General features: G+C 39.9%; 1 protein-coding gene across 1 annotated transcript; it reads left to right on the forward strand.

The window, feature by feature from the left end:
* The first annotated feature begins 809 nt into the window (after nt 1–809).
* LOC116038254 (exocyst complex component 1-like) lies at nt 810–14934 on the forward strand. Its single transcript, XM_031282491.2, has 6 exons — nt 810–1080; nt 1996–2163; nt 12163–12293; nt 13462–13771; nt 13865–13993; nt 14630–14934. Exons 2-6 carry the CDS (start codon nt 2010–2012, stop codon nt 14932–14934), a joined length of 1029 nt encoding a protein of 342 aa, XP_031138351.1. The 5' UTR covers nt 810–1080; nt 1996–2009.
* The last annotated feature ends 3338 nt before the right edge of the window (nt 14935–18272 follow it).

The raw sequence follows: 18272 nt of genomic DNA on the forward strand, positions 1-18272 counted from the left end.
TCCAGGCTCAGTTTTTAACAGACGAGATTTTGATCGTTCTGCAGAAGAATGCGATCATGAAAGTCGATCCCAGCGAACAGCTCGCTGGCTTTTATTCCACGTATTTCCTCGTTCCAAAGAAGGATGGTGGGTTGCACCCCATCTTGGACCAAAGGCGGTTAAACACCTTCATGAAGGTTCTGCCTTTCAAAATGCTGAACATAAATCAGGTCTTGGACTCCGTAGAAAGAGGAGAGTGGTTCACCTCCATAGATCTGAAGGAAGCGTACTTTCACATGCCCATCTGCCCAGACAAGCATACCAGTTCAAGGTCCTGCCATGGTTTCACATCTGAACATGACTGCTTGCTCCATTGACCACAACTAGCTTCGGGTCCGCTTCGTCCCACATTCTCTGTCGGCGTCTTGCCGGGCCAGCCCCGCTCTTCCTTGTTGTTGTAGTTCAGGTTTTAAAAGGTGTATTTACAAAAGTAGTGTTGTGGCACTACTTTGTCTTTTCTGTCAGAAACTGTCACGATTGTGGGTTTCTGTTGTAGTTTTTTCCTGTTTTATTGTGTTTATTTGTTGTTTCCTTGTTGTTTCACATCTCATGTTTTTTGTCATCTCAAAGCAACTTAAGCCAATTAAGACATATGTCTTGATTGACAGGCAAAAACTTTGTGATGAAAAGTGATAAGCAGGGTAAAATAATATATATTATCAATTTAATTTTTATTTTTTCATTTATACATCTCAGCTCATGAAATCTTTAACAATAGAGGAGCAGCACATTTCCACCCCAGCTGATGCCCCCACCCCCTGGAATATAGGGCTAGTCAGCCCTGGCTCTGTCTATGAGACAGCTGGTGACTGTTCTCTGATTTCCAGCCCTAACCACGTGCATGTCAAACTCTTAAAATGGGATGGGCCGTGATTTATTTGAGCCTTCACAGCAAAGCACGCTGTCTGGTGTGCGCGGGTATACATTCATGACGGAAGACTGGAACATTTTAATGAATTTAACAGGCTACTGATTTTCATTTGGACTAACCAGACAGTACCAGAGACGACTACAAGATTCAGAAGATACAGACAAGAACAGGTAGGCTAACCTGTCAGATAAACCTTGACCTACAGATGTATAATAATAATAATAATAATAATAATAATAATAATAATAATAACAATAATAATAATAATACCGGTATTATTATAATAATAATAATAATAATAATAATAATAATAATGTACTTTCTCTCCTTGGGGAATTTATTCTTTTGATTCTGTTGTTATTTTTCATAATTAACAAACACAATCATGAATCATTAATGTAGGCTATGTATATGAAAGATGAACACATTATTATCAACTTTAGCTTCTGATTACTGAAACCAATTTTAACTGTGGGCATATCACTTGTATCATTTAATTTCATAAAACTCTGCCTAACAGTAGCAGCTGAAGTAGGCTTTTACTGTATGAAAAATCAAACGATTAACAACTATACCAGACAAAATCTTTGGTAGAATAGGTTTTACATGCAAGACATTTAATGGAACATTTTATAAGGTGGTAATGCTACTTCTACTGAAGAGAAAGATTTGAATACTTCCACTATTTTGTTTAATCAGTGTTGCACTAACGATTATTTATCTGTTGATTATTTTTCAGATTAATTGATTTGTTAAATCTTAAATCTTTGAAATAACAGAAAGTAGCAAAATGACCATCACGTTTTCCAGAGCCCAATGGGACTTCTTTAGATGTCTTGTTTTCTCTAAACAAAATGCAGACATTCAGCTTACTGTGATAGAAAAAAACTGAAAAAAATCTGCAGTGGGGAACAGCAAGTTGGACACGTGCGTGCACTCAGTAATTACCACGCTCTTTTGCTTGCGATTTACTTTTTTTTATCCAAAACAAAAGATTAAATGTTTTAACCTGTGGCTCACTAAAGTCTTGCCTATCTACACAGTCTGGCCTGTGGCCCAACAAGCAGTCATTTTCATCTGTGCAGGTCTCGGGACTACAATGAATATTCAGTCTGCTATCAACAAAGAGGTCTTCATCCCTTGTGATGAGCGGATGTTGGTTGCAGTGGAGGTGCGGAGGAGGAAAAGGAAGAGGTTGTCCTTCCTGCCTACTGGAGCCAAAGGAGACTACACCACATTCATCTGTGTTTCAGGTTAAATCTGACTTTAAGACTTTATTTATTTAGTGAAAATTAGCTAAGCATTCATAGTCTGTAAATTATGTCTGTGATTTACAGACATATAGCACTTAAATGGAAGGAGGTCCTCATATTAACAGAGGCTCTGAATTCCCAGTTATTCATTTAATCTTGTAAGAGACCGTTCGGTATTTATGGAATGGACCACCGGAGGAAAATAGGGGAGGGTCATGTCTTTTTATTCTTTGTTGAGGGGAGGGTCACCCAACATTTTTTTAGTCTAGGAGGGGGTGTCACACAACTTTTGTATTCATGAAACAGCAAAATTTCAAAGTGGCTCGTTTGGTGCATATTTTTCCATGTAGCTCTCAGTCTCGGCCCCCGCTACCAGATGGGTCTGACCCATGAGTTTGCTGGGGGGCAGAGGGAGCATTGCTCCCCTGGTGGCTGAAACAGGTAATTGCATTGTTTAAAAAATGATTGGAATAATTATGTTTGGAATGACCAGACATTTTATAAATATTTTAAATAACACAAAACAACTAAATGGTGGTAGGTAATACATCTGATTTCATATACTGCTTTAGTAAAAAAAAAATATTACCTGGCTGACGATGGGAGCAGCAGGACGCAAAAAAAGAAAATTACTGTTGCACTATGTCTGGACATCTTGCCGTGCCAACATTGCAATAAAGGTTTCCTAAATGCCATGTATATACATTTGATGTCAGCTTACTAATTGATTGCGGGTTTTGTGTAGATTTGGACTTTTATACGTTTATTCCACTTTGTTTAAATGGCGAAGTTCACCTCGTTCACCTGTTTGGAGCTGGCTGGTGAATGTGACACGTGTAGGCCTTGCTGGATACACCGTATCATTTACCTTTTTGTGGATCTACTGATCGCTGTGGATTACTTTTTTTTCGTGTCATTGGATTACGGCAAAATACGGATCTTTTTTCTCAACGTGTCTTAACGTTTTATGATGTGACTGCGCTTCGTTTCTGCGTTTGGAGAGGCATCTCAACAGACTGTAGGTCGAACACTGATTGTTCACTGTTACATTTTAGTTGACCACCATCTGTCTATTGCGTTCCAAGACAGCCGTGCCGCGATTGGATTTCATAAGGACGAATTGTTAAATTGTTACAATGTAATTTAAAATCTGCTTTAAAAGTAAACATATGTTTTGGATAATGTTTTGGATAATGTTCAGCTTCGGCACCTTTACCTATATAGCTAAAATATACAATGACTGAGGAAGCCTAGTGACGAGTCCATAGCAACCAGTTTGTGTGTTGAATTAATTACCCAGTGTGCTTTGCTGAATGGTCTCAATGTGTTATTGTTTTATTTCAGGTGAATACTAGTTTACTAGAGCAGTAACTTAGTATTTGAAGTAATGCAGTAATGCAGGAAGTGTGCATTTAGTTTCCATGCTTATTGTGTTTCCACAACAATGTTACTGAGTAAATCTACTGAAATGGCCACCACACCATAACAGAGGAGTGTGATGTATAAGATGAGAATGCAGAGGTTAAATCACATATGGCTGTAAAAAATAAAGGGCATCTGCACATCTTTGCCAAGTGCTAACCAGTACAGAAGACATCCATAAATTGATGAAGAGGGTCATGCCTCTTTTCACAATCATTTTGGAGGGTCATAGAATTTTTTTTACTGGCGAATGTAGGGTCAAGTCTAATTTTACTAAAGATCCCAAAACTCTTCCGGTGGCACTTTATATAAATAATGAACAGTCCCTAAGAAAGAGTTTTTTTTGTCAGCTGACCAGCTGGAGGTTCTTTTAATGCCTGATTCAGTGCAGTGACTGCATGTCATTCATTAGAGAGCTGCTTAACATTTAAAGTGTGGACAACAGCTTACAGTAGATGTGCCTTCCATACTGACAGCAGCTAAGCACACTACTGGCTCTGCTTCTAACACTAAATCACATTTTTTTTAAATGGCAATGTCATACTTCTCAGCACAAATCTCTTCACACAAATCTTGTGATTAAGTCAAGTAAGTTTCATTAGTGTGAATCGTCTAGCATCATTGATTATCTCTGGGCATTTTTCATATAGAGCAGGTTACACCATACTCTTCATTATTATTATTCTAGTTCTTATAATATTCACTCAATGAGCAACCCTACCTGCCCTACAAGAAAAAGTTTGATTAATAAACATGAACGCTAGTTTACAGCGTTGTATTATGTTTTGCACGGCCGCTAGCATCCTGCATTGCTCCTGACTAGCTTACCCGTCTCATCGTCTTCATTTGGCGTTCAAGAGTGCTGGTTTTAATGAAAACGTTGCTCAGTCTTCAGTGGCCATGTCACTTTCTAGAGCTTCTCGCTGTTTCAGCGCTGCCTTTCCGCTTTCTGTTATCCATTTTAATAGCTTCTTTTTGCTCGCGTGTCGCATCATAGACTGTATTAACAACTGTATTAACAGTCTATGGGTACGTATCACTGACCATGGGCGTAAATCTCATCTAACAGTAGGGGGGGGACAATAAACATAAACTTTCTGAAGAGCAATTTTTGAAGGGGACACAAGTAATACAGCCACAATTATACTTGTAGAGGACATGTGTACACAGAGAAAAGCCTTAATACTATCATTAGTGTAGCATGAAGACTGTACCATTATCCTTCTTTTCAGTGTTTCTCTTGATTCAATGAAAAAGCTGACTAAATTGACCAAAAATATTCTTCTTTAAAACCATTTATTTATTTTTAAGTTGTTTACAATCAAGCCACAAAAAATCCTTAAAACATAATGACTTAGTTTGAAAAAGTGTCCCCATATAAAAGAAATACAATGCTTTTGTACACTTGTTAAAATAGCTGATCATAATGTAAACTAGTGAGCCACTGGTAAAGCTCATCTGCAAACCCTGACAGCCACACACCTCCAAAAATACTGACTAAGCTCAACACACTTACCTGAGACTCTATACCTGACTGTCCCTGGTTTCCGTGTTCCTCAGTTCTTTCTTTCCTTTGCCTGTGACATAGTGACGTTATTATTTCCATAAGCACCCTTTCTTATAAAGATGTTACCAAATTGACTTGATATGAGGACTTATTGTACTTACTTGGCGTTTTGATGTACTGAAAAAGGATCTTATGTCTGTTTTTCTTTTCTCTGTCATTTTATCTGGGCAACAACAACACAAATCTTTAACGTCAGATGTCTAAGTTAGGTTCATACCACGCGGTCATATTATAATTATAAAATGATCTTGCGTCCTCCACATAAATATTAGGTTTCGTCTGGGACAGATGATATATATTTAACTGCAGCAAACCCACTGATCAGCCACTTAACATCATATTGAGCAAAACACAACTGTAGATCTTCAATATTAACCCTAATATCAGTTCACACACATAACGTTAGGCTATGGCAGTCATCATCATGACAATCATGACATTTTCTGAATCGTGCACCCCTACTGGTAATAGTGATGCTGTAGTTTGTAGTCTGGTGATGACGCAGCACATGGATAATGACCCCTCCCTTTCCTAACGCCAACACTCCCGTTTTTCCCAGGTTTCTCTCGTTTTTTAGCCCTATCTCCCGGACACCTCCCGTTTTGTTATTTCTCCCGGGAAACTCACGTAATTTGCATGGCCCCAACTCCTTTATAAATAATCGGACCAATATGCTTGCCTAATGTTGACCAGTTGCCAGATCTTGTATGAAACGCATCCTATTCACTCAATCCACACACCATATACAATTTTCAACCCGTTTGTCACTTCAACCTGGCAACCTATAACCCAGTTGATCAGTTGATCTCTGTGCAAGCTTCGCAGAAAGTTCAGACCCGAAAGCAAGCCGATAAAAATGGCAGGTGAAGGCGGTGTTCCCGCAAAGAAATCGGAATATAGCTGTAAATTTCAACAGTGTTGGGCACAGCAATTTGCATGCATCTTACCTAGTCACATAGACAACCTCCACGCTTTTTGTAAGGTGTGTCGCATTGATTTTAATGTAGCGCACGGCGGGAAAAATGACATTACCCAGCACATTAAAACACAGCGGCACCATTACGCAGAAGAGGCACATAAGGGCACACAGACGATTTCATCCTTCTTCACGAAAGGACAGACAGAGGCTGAAAAAGTGATGCAAGCTGAACTCAAGATGGCAGTTGGATAGCACAGAAAAATGTTCCTTTTGCGTTTTTTGATGACTTCACTGTGAGTGTAGCAGGCATGTTCCCTGATATTAATAAATGAAGTTATGTTTGCATTTTGCAATGTAAAATGGACCCGGCGACTGTGGATTAGCGTATCTGGAACACTGTGCAAGTTTAACTCAAGGACACTGCATGTAAGTTTGGCAACCTAGCTTTAAAGGAATGTTTAATTAGGCTGAAAACATGATGGACACGGACTGCTCACTGTACATAGCCTACTGCAGAAACTAATGGTATGTGAGTTTGGGAGTCAGGCTGTGGAGAAATATTTGACTGGACTGAAAGAACATGATAAACTCTTATTTTATAATCTATATTTACTACTCTTACATGGTTTGTTTCCCATACAGCCTATTTCAGAGCTTAATAGCTGGTTGAAACATAATATATGAGCTTGGGAGCCGAGTTATAAGGAGCATTTGGTTAGACTGCATCTTATAATGTTTAATACTCCTACATGGCTGGTTTGTTTTTCACACAGTTTATTTCAGAACTTAATAGATGGATGGGACTTAGTTTTAAGTTTTTTTTGTAACATTGTTCATGTTTAATATAGGAAAGTATTAGACCTGTTTCAGTTAACCTGTGACTTTAGACAGGAGGGGCAGCTTTGAGATGGAGTTTTTGTGCGATCTGCGTTTGATGCGGCCACATATCTTTCAGAGAGGGAAGGGGGTCTGCGGTCTCGGAGGGCTAGGGGATTTGTTTTATTTTTTATGTTTTCACCACACTTTGCTTAGCTCTAACACCTCACCCTTTGCTACAAATGTATCAGTGAATTCCGGTAGGGTACTCGAGACATGTATAAGTGTAAATTTTGAAGATGGCTGAACTTTCAGTTCTTTCAGTTAACATCAGGGGGCTGGACCGATCAAACAAGCAAAATTCCTGGACTATTTAAGAAGGAAGAACATATAGGCTACATATGATGAAAGCTTTTTCCCGCACTTAACCAATGATTTGCTTTCTCTCAATGACTATTCACTAATTATAGAGGGAGACATGAATGCGGTACTAGATCTAAATCAGGATAGATCAGGGGTCAACCACATGAAAGCCCAAAAACACATATCGGACATGTTTAGTCAGTTGTGGAATCCCACCATCTTACAGATATATGGAGGATGCACAATCTAGCTAGCAAGGATTACACCTTCTTTTCCACATTCCACTGTGATATGTTAGGAGAAAGATCTAGAAGGTGGTAATTTAATAATTCCCTTCTCCAAAACACAGATTTTGATACAGAGTTTAGAGTCAAGCTGGCGGAGTTTATATAAATCAATACTGACTCAGTTTCGGACCCAGCCTACATTTGGCAAGCCACTAAAGGATTTATTAGAGATTTCATATCTTCCTTTGCGGTCAATTTGAAGAAAAAGAGAGAGGCAAGAATTGCGGAGTTGGAAAAACGTTGTAAATCGTTAGAGCAGTCTCTAAAGACGTGTTTTTCTAAATCTACACATACTCTTTTATTCACAAATTGAGCAGAGCTAAATGATTTGCTAAGAAGGAGAGCTGAATTCATAATGCACAGAGTGAGGCAAAATTAATATTTTAATGGTTGCAAACCAAGCAAATTGCTGGCTCTGAAATTAAAACAAAATGAGTCCAGAGCTGCTATCAACAGCATTCGCACGGACCGAGGTATCTCAACGAATCCTAAAGATATCAGCGCCACTTTCCAATCCTTTTATTCAAAGTTGTATGAATCCTGCAATCCAGATCCGACACAGTGCCAAAAGTTCCTGAAAGAGCTAAACCTGCCTCTTCTTGACCCAGAGGAGGCAGAAGAGGAACTTAAATCAGCGTTAAAAGCAGCTAAGAAAGGGAATTCCATCAGAACTTTTACTACAGTACTTTGACATACTAGGACCTATCATTTTACAAACTTTAATCTCGGCCATAGAGAGGGGCACCTTTCATCAACAAACCAACACTGCACTAATTCCCGTCATTCACAAAAAGGGCAAAGATCCTACAGAGACATTGACATGGTAAGTACTTTATATGCGAATCCCACGGCCATAGTCGAAACCAATGGCCTGCATTCACAGCCATTCCCCATCGCACGAGGCTCGAGACAGGGATGCCAGCTCTCTCCCATGCTATTTGCGATCTCTCTTGAACCGTTAGCCCAAGCCATAAGGCAACATAAAATATGTAATGTCCAGATTAAATCCAATGACAACTCAATATCGTTATTTGCAGATGATATTTTGCTATACATCTCTGACCTTGAGGACTCTGTTCCAAAAATTCGTAAGATCTTTAACGAATTTGGCTCAATCTCAATCCCTTTATAAATCCATTTTGGTCTACCCGACTTTTCTCCCTGATCATAAAATATTTGTTTGAGCCTCAAGAAGTTTGCAGCAGCCTTATTGTATGTTATCTCATTATATAGTGTTCTAAGAAGTAGTAACTGTTTAGAGATTTCATTTTCATTTTGTCCATCCTGCAAGCTTTTGTTTTCAAGCACTTTGATTTTGGATTCCAGATCTCTAATTATTTCCTGTGCTTCTTTTGTTTTCCTGCTTGTGCAGCTTATAATTTGACCTCTAATAAATGACTTAAAGGCTTCCCATCTAATTGTAGCGTTGTCTGGTATTAAGTCCAGGCCAAGCTCCCTGGCAAGTCTGGCGTCCATCAAAGCACCAGAATCCACCAACCCCACCTGGGAATGAAGAGCAGAGGGAGAAGATAGGGTTATTCAGGCACGGGGTGAGAGGGACAAGAGTCAGCATAGGTTTGGCTCACCAATACCATAAGGTGACCAGATTTGTGACATTTTCAGCTCAGAAGCGTAAATACCTCCAAAATAGGTAATGTTTTTATCTTTGTAAACTTAAAACAGGGACACTGCCCCAGGGGCGTCACTAGACCTAGAGCTGCACTGGGGCACAATGGCACAGCACATGGGCATGCTCCCCAGTAAGAAAATTTTGTCTATTTTAACGTTTAAATGCACCAATCTGGTGCACTTTGAAAACAAATTCAGTCAAACAGCAGGGGGGTTCTATTTGTGGAGTAGTTTTGGAGACATGCCTCTTTGTAATTATGATGATAACATAAATTAAAAAAAAAAAAAATTATGGCAAAAGATTATGCATATGCCTATTTTTGAAAAGTAAGTGATGTAGTACAACCAGCAGAACACTAATTATGTGTGAGGTAAGTTTAGAGACACAACTCTATTTAATTATTAAAATATTAAATGTTTTTGGCAAAAAATATGAATATGCTTAATTTTTTAAAGTAGGTGCTGTAGTACAACTAGCAGGAGACAAGTTATAATTGAGGTAAGTTTGGAGACACTACCTTATTTAATCATTAAATTAATAAATATTTTTGTTGTATCTCTTTCGGTGTTGTAGTTTGTAGACGGTCCCTAAGCACTCATCTTACTCCCGTCTCACCGCCGGCTGCTCGTACAGACCAATGTTATTTCTCCAGGTTGGAGGACGGCTCGTTTTGATGAAAATTAGTTTGTAGCTTGTTGTTTACCTCACTGCGGTAGGAAAGATGTGTCTTTTGTGATTTAATAACATTTCGCTGTAGAGTAATTGATCCCGGAAGTTCAAATCTGTGAATATCTTTCTAACTTTACCAAAGTTGAGCTCTGAGCAGCGCAGTTTTGAGCCTGCGCGTGTAGGGTGTTGTCAATGTTTTATTTCTTTCATTACAATTTCGGATCTATCAGTCACAGTGAAAACCGGGGACATTTCCTGGGACAGCTCCAGCCGGGAACAGGTCACCGAAACGGGGACGTCTGGTCACCCTACAATACCCTCCTGTTCATTGGTTCATTTTACAGGTCAATTTATTTATATAGCACATTTTAAACAACTAAGGTGGACCAAAGTGCTTAACAAGGTAAAATACAACAATAACACAATAATTGAAATACAGAGTATATCACAAAGAATAATATAATAAAAGAAATAGAAATAAATAACAAATAAAATAAACAAATAATAAAAGAATAAAGGGTAATATTATCTTTCCTTTACTCGAAAGAACGACCAAAGAAACAGTGATTTGAAGTGTTTGAGAGTCCGGTTCTAATATGAAGTGGTAAGCTGTTACACAAGTTAGGGGCGGCTAGAGCAAAGGCTCGATCACCTCTGGTTATGAGCCTGGTTTTTGGCACATCCAAAAAGATTGGCTGATCTCAACACTCTGGCTGGAGTGTGAGCATGAAGGAGCTTGGGCAGGTAGCCTTACCTGCCCAAGCTCCTTGTGATGCGGTGTCTTGTGATGCTCACAGACAACGCTGTCAGCTGGAAGTCTCTCAATAGAATCATGGACAAGTTTATTTCCTGAAATATGGCTCGTTTTCCATTTGAACACATTGTCATCAATATTAACAAGGTTTAAAATGACCCATTTTTTTTGACCCATTTTGCGCACCACCCGGAGAAAAAAGTGAGAGAAAGAAAAAGGAGAGGTCGCAGTTCGGACGACGACTACCCGGTTGAGATTGTGTGTGTGTGTGTGTGTGTGTGTGTGTGTGTGTGTGTGTGTGTGTGTGTGTGTGTGTGTGTGGGTAGCAGAGCTACCAAGACTTAAGTTGTCTCCGTCCGTGTTTTAAACAGACACACCTGGGGCGAAGTTGGAAACCAGAATCAGCTTTAAATACAGTCCTAATCTAGTCCTCACTAACACGGGCCCAATTATAGTAACTACATGAAAACTTCACTGTTGTTGCATGAAATGTCGTTTGTGTTTAGCCTACATCATCAGTTTCTATCATGTGAAATAAGAGGATAAGCCAGCCTGGTGACCAAGCTGCAGACAGATGCTCCTCAACAGTGTGCTCCCCAGCAGTCAGCTCCCCCTGCTGTTCATAAGGTGCCTCTGCACCCCTTTCGTTTCAGACCCTCCCACCAACCTTTGGGCCACGCCTCCTCATTTAGATTGACATGTGTCAAGTCCAAATGAAAAGCCAATGTTAAATGTAAATTCAAAAGCCAAATATTAAATCCAAATGAAAATCCAATGTTAAATTGAAATCGAAAAGCCAAATATTAAATCCAAATTAAAAGCCAATGTTAAATTTAAATTCCAAAGCCAAATATTAAATCCAAATGGAAAAGCCAAATGGAAAAATAAAAAAAAAATAATAATATTTTTATTTTGATCTCGCTTAGTTTTCTCTTTGGACTTTCAATTTCTCTTTGGACTTTCAATTTGAATTATGAATAAATATTTCCTCCATAGTAAAATCACTATACATTATTTATCCTAACTTATCGAACTTAGAAGCTAATTACAGATAATTTTGTCTTGTCTATACTGCTAAATACCGTACAGTACACAAATAAAAATACAAAGCAGCAAGTCAGGAATCATCAGTTTCCTTCCTAACTCACGTATAACCAGTGAAGGCTGGTATAAACGGTGCTAAACCTCCCTACCTTATACAATAAAGATGAGAAAATTATTGTTTTTAGAACAGGTTGTTTTAAATTTAGGTGGAACCTAGAGCAGCAACAGCATCAAATAGTCACAAGGAAAACACAGGATTTATCTAAATGGAGTTATTTTTTAATATTGTCGTAATGGTACAGACAATAGACAACATTATGGTGAAGTCGTCTAAAAAGATGGGACACTGCTTGGGGGGTCTATTAACTATTATATATAACAAGCACATGGAGTTGGTTAAACTTAAGATTTCTTAGTATGGCATTTCCAGTGTTTTCTGTGCCGCTATTATGTAAAGTGGTTGTTCCATTTTAAAAGGCTTTCAATAGGGATATCATATTTTGTATTTTGTATGATCTATTTACCTAGTGACGAACACACGGCCACATCAGCTCCTCATTACAAAGGTGAAGCGGTTTGGTGGCTCCTCTACCTTTACCAGAAGGTCCCAGTGGACAGTGGACCAGCTCCGACAGGTCAACGGCATCAACCCCAACAAGGTCAGAAGCATTTGGACATTTAGTTCTCACCAGTAGTGGTCTATAATCACATCTCTACCTAGAAAAGTGCACTCAGTAGAGTGCAGATCTACGGCAGCTGTCTCGCTCTCCCCTCCAAAACAAAAAAAGAGTTGAATCTCACTCAATTTTCCCTCCCGGTAGAGCTCTGCGCGGGACTGTTTTTTCATAATCTAGCACATGCCAAACACGCCTGGCAGAGCACAACAGAGTTCATCAGTACTCACTCAGGCTTATATCCCTGATTGCTTTCAGTGATATCATTGACAGTACAGGTGGTGAGTTGTACTGCAGCATGACAAAACAAAAACTCAAATAAGAAATAGGAATAAGAAGAAATTAATAAGAAATTCAGATGATGTTCTGTAAGAAGTTGATGAGGGAAACGTTGCTAAAAATCAGGAAGACTTGAACACCTGCTCTTTGGTGGATTGTGTGTTTGCCGTAATTACTGGAGATGCTTGGACAGATTCAGAAACATGGTGCATTTGGTCGGTAATTAGAGCCGCATTTTTTTCCTTACGGAAATTATACGGAATTCTGCTGATACAGTCTGTATCAGCAGAATTCCGTATAATTTCCGTATAATAGCAGGACTGTGGCCACCTGTACAGTCCTGCTATGAGATGGTTCTCATAGCAGGACTGTGCAGGTGGCCAGGCAGTTCAACTTCAGCAGCAACTTAATTTGTTGACTTCATCCTTCACAGTTTATTTTTTTGACCACCCTCTCCCTACGGCTCCACATAGCCTCAGCAATTGCCTTTTGGTATGCAATTGAAGCACTTGCTAGTTACTAGCACTTGCTGCTCCTATTAAGAGGATTGAGAAAAATACATCCATAGTAGAAGTTAGCAATCAATGATGGTATAATTAGTCAATAAAATAGTTTTTTCAAAAATTGTGAAGCACCACAACCACAAGAGGTCCTTGAGCATACAGTCATGTGCACAAGAAATATTTGGCTGATGGGTTCAGTAGTATGCTAGATTAGCTGTGGATTGACAGATACACAAACACGTTCGGTTGTACATACTGTACATCCGAACGCATGATCTCCTTTTATGCCTATGCCTGATAGTAATAAGAAGTTATATATGTGTCCATTTGTTTGCCGACTTTGTTCTACTGCCTGTATCCTGCTCTTCTAGGACAGCCCAGAGTTCAACCTGGTGTTTGACAATGCTGTGGACCTATGGTTGGCCAGCTCATCAGCAGAGAAGTGTATCTTTGTTCAAATCCTGTACCACGCCTGCCAGATCTACTGGGAGGGGAAAGCAGGGAGTCTTGGAAAAGTGAGCCACCAGCGGAGAGTGAGTCAGGGTGATCACCATGAGGTCGCAGCTGGTCCCGGTGATTGCTCACCAGGCTCTACTTCCAGAGCGCTGCAGGCCCGACAGAAGAGCTACATTCCTGCCAGACAGACAGAGTTCATCAACTGCCAATCCAAACTCACAGGAGGTAAGGTCACATCATCATTGAGGTTTATATTATTATATAATTTAGTTTATACGTGAATGACGCCAGTTGTAATGTGTTTTCTTGTTCTTTTAGACGCCTGCACCATGAATCTGATCATCTACCGCTGCAAAGCCTTCTTGAATCGCATGCAGAATATTATGGTTGCAAAGCAAAGGCGATCACAAGTTCAAGGTAAGGCAGTGATTAAATGGGTGCTTAAAGGTGCATTAAATGATTCTGCACAAATATTGTTGATATTTGAACTCAACTGAAACTCAAAGAGAACTAGGTGACCATAATGAGATATTTAATGAATTGTAGTGTTATCCAATAGGATTAACATCACTTACTATACCTTTTTTATATTAATGAACGTCCATTACATTCAAACCATTGCCAAATGGAAAGCTAATTAAGACTATCAGCTCCACACAACTCTCTCTGTATTTCTCAGTATGGCGAGAAATTATCTATGAGTGAAGATAATTACCTCTTCTGAAGAGTCCATCATGTTTTTTTAATCTTCCGTGTCCTCCTTGGCTACTAGCAACTGCGTGGAAGAGGGGTGGGCGATCACGGAAGGCTTGTGTCATGTGGACACGCTGACAGTTTTGTTGTCATTACTTAGAATTCCTCATGGGGGAGACAGAAACTACGCACTGTGGCTTTAAGTCATGCATTTATGTGTCATATAAGTTTATTATATATGGTCAGTACTACTAAGCCTAGAAAAACTGTTGTGTAATTAATAAAAAATATAATCTTCTGTGGCTAATCTTCTGTGGCTGTGAAGAAGCCGTTTCAAATCTGAGAAAATAACTCTAACGCTATGTCATAGTGATCTATCTACTCGTACAGAGAAATCTGCTGGCATGGCGGTGGCTAATAGAGCAGTCGCTAGCATAGCAACTGATGTTAGCGCGATCCCTAATGTGGAGGACTTAATCGCTCAGGTCTTGGAAAAGCAACAACGTATGCTTGAATCAGTGATCTACAATGCAGTGAAGAGAGTGTTAGCGGAAATGAATTCCTCGCCACAGCACATCAGGGCAGATCCTGAGATGCAGGAAATTACAGTACGTGATCCGGAGCAACCTGACTGCGTCATATTCACGATCCAGCAGCTTCGGGAGCTTGAAGGGACACAACGAGCTATATGCTGAAGGCAACTCAGACTCGCTTGTCTGCCCGGCCGCCCTGGGAGCGACCCACGGAGGGAGAGAGTTCACCTTTTTCACGTTTTCTGTCCGGAGTTGGATATGGAGGACGCCGCGACCATACACACGAGTCGCTCCGCCTGTTGCAGACAACGGAGCCGGAGGATGGCGGTGGGACTTCGCGTTCGGTGCCGGGCCGAGGCTGGCGAACCCAGCAGCTGTGAACTAACTAGCTTTGAAGGAACATTTAACCAGACTGTGAGAAATGATGAATGCTGGCTTATCAGTTTATAGTCTATGTTTTGTGGACACTTAACCAGACTGAAAGTACATGACAAATACTGGCTGGTCAGTTTACAGTCTATGTTTGTTAACACTTAGTGACTGAAAGAACATGAGGGCTGCTGTCCGTTCAGCTTATAGTCTGTTTGTTACTTCAACTAGATTGGTGTGTTTGTCACATAGCTTATTTCAGAAATTGATTTTCGCATAGCCTATTTCAGAACTTAATAGCTGGTTGAGTTCTAAGGTTTTTGTAACATTGTTCATGTTTAACATAAGAGTTCACTAGACCTGTTTCAATTAACCTGTGACCTAAGACAGGAGGTGCAGTTTTGAGCTGGAGCTGTAAATTTTGAAGATGGCTGAGCTTTCAATCCTTTCAGTTAACATCAGGGGGCTAAACGGGCCAATCAAACGAGCTAAATTCCTGGACTATTTAAGAAGGAAAAACATAGACGTGGCGCTTATACAAGAGTCACATTTATGTAAAAGAGATGTAAATCATCTACAAAATAAATACTTCACGGTTGCTGCCTGATCTAGTGACGACACCAAAACCAAGGGCTCCATTGTGTTACTGTCGCGGATAAGGAGTAGGAAAATAGCCTTTGTTTCAGTATATGCACCGTCTACATATGATGAAAGTTTTTTTCCGCGCCTAACCAATGAATTGCTCTCTCTCAGTGAATATTCACTAATTATAGGGGGAGGCATGACTGCGGTACTAGATCTAAATCAGGATAGATCAGGGGTCAACCACATGAAAGCCCAAAAACACATATCGGACATGTTTAAATCAGTTGTGGAATCCCACCATCTTACAGATAAATGGAGGATGCACAATCCTACTAGCAAGGATTACACCTTCTTTTCCACACATTTCACATCCTCCTTCACGGTCAACTTGAAGAGGAAAAGAGAGGCAAGGATTGCGGAGTTGGAAGAACGCTGTAAATCGTTAGAGCAGTCTCTTAAGACTTGTTTTTCTAAATCTATACATACTTTTCTAGTCACAAGTCGAACAGAGCTGAATGATCTGCTAAGGAGAGCTGAGTTCATAATGCACAGAGTGAGGCAATATTACTATTTTAATGGCTGTAAACCAAGCAAATTGCTTGCTCTGAAATTAAAACAAAGCAAATCCAGAGCTACTATCAACAGCATCCGCACAGACCGAGGTATATCAAGAAATCCTAAGAATATCAGCACCACTTTTCAATCCTTCTACTCAAAGTTGTATGAGTCCTCCTGCAACCCAGATCTGACACAGTGCCAGAAGTTCCTAAAAGAACTAAACCTGCCTCTTCTTGACCCAGAGGAGGCAGAAGAACTGGGTCAACCTTTCTTAAGTGCAATGATCCCTTTACCCCCACCGATACATTTCTGGAAGAAACTTGATACCCTAATTTGGCAGTATATTTGGAATAATAAACAACCTAGGCTAAAATACTTTAGCCTGCAACGTACCACAAACACGGAGGCTTGGCCCTCCCCAACCTTGTGTATCACAGAGCCTTTCAGCTACGGGCCCTCAGAGTGTGGATGGACCCCTCATCTACAGTCCCATGGAGAGAAATAGAGCAAAACCTCACCAGAAGTCTAAGACTACAAGACCTTGCCTTTGCAGGTGTGTGTCCAAAAAAGTGTATGCTAGCTTATGGCCCTATTATCACCAACACATTGACCAACTTTAAACAGGTGGAGCAGCAACTACGCTACACCAATAAGTGGCATTTGAACACCCCAATTTGGCACAATACACACTTAATGTCTGGTAACAAACCCTTTGCTTGTAAGCAGTGGAGCGACAGAGGTATTTATACTTTAGACCAGCTATTCAATGAGAAAGGTATGTTGAGTTTTGAAGTCCTGAGAGCTAGTTTTGAGGTCCCAAGGACATCCTTCTTATTCCTTCGCTTAAGATTGGCCCTAAAATGTTATGGAGTGCCATGGGGAAACAATCTTGATGCGCACCCAGTCATTAAATGATTTGTTGATTTTCCTGTGAGAGGATTAGTGTTCAAGATCTATGCGAAACTGATGCAAGTATCCATTGGAGAACTCCCGATAGCAAGGAAATGGGAGCGAGAGCTGAGCCCTGAGGGGAACACAATTAATTAATTAGAAATTAATTATATAATAAGAAAATAATTAATAGAAAGTTTGGGACATTTTTCACTGTTCCAAGAACCCAAATCACCAGTATATTCACTTCAACATATGTCATAGGACATATTGGACTCCTCAGAAGAGATATGTCTCTAAAGTCATTCCCACTCCCTATTGCACGTTCTGTCAACCTGAACAAATTGGAACTTTCCTGCACATGGTTTGGGAGTGTGAACAGGTGCAAGAGTCTGCAATAAAACAACTCAATAATATCTGATGTGATAGGATGTCGTATTCCTACTGACCCGATTGTTTTGTTACTTAATGACGACTCTAAATTACACCTGCTTGGGAGACAGAAGGAAAGTAGCTTTTTATAAAACAGTGGTTGGTGTATTTTCTGGACAGAGTTATGCTCAAGCTCTCTACAGCAAGGATTAACAAAGCCAAATCATCGACTATCGACCTATGGAAAAACACAGCAGCACAAATATAAGACCTAATGACCTCAGCGCCATAAGAAATAGAGGAGAGTGACTAGGCAAGGTGTGATTTCCGTTTGTTTATTTGTTTTTTTTTTTTTTCTCGAGACCGCAGAGGGTGGGGGGTGGGAGAGGGTTTTTGCTCTTCTTCAATTTGTGTTCATCTGTTCTGTATTTTCAGTGATAAAAAAAAGAAATTGATCTTAAAAGAAAAAAAAAATGTATCTGGTTGATGGTGTGGTCCTTGCTAGCGAAACAAATAAATTAAAAACCAATACAATAATTGTACCAGTCTTTCCGCTGGTAACGTTCTGTTGTGGGGGCTGCCACGGCGAAAAACATCAAAGAACAGTAGTTACTGGATGTAACTCTATGAGTTAGAGGAAATGAGATGGCACCTGGAAGCAGGCGAGAGATCTTACCCATATTATTATAGTTCATAAAAATGCAGTGCAGTGACGATACAGACAT

This window comes from Sander lucioperca, chromosome 12, assembly GCF_008315115.2.
Source record: "Sander lucioperca isolate FBNREF2018 chromosome 12, SLUC_FBN_1.2, whole genome shotgun sequence".
NCBI lineage: Eukaryota > Metazoa > Chordata > Actinopteri > Perciformes > Percidae > Sander > Sander lucioperca.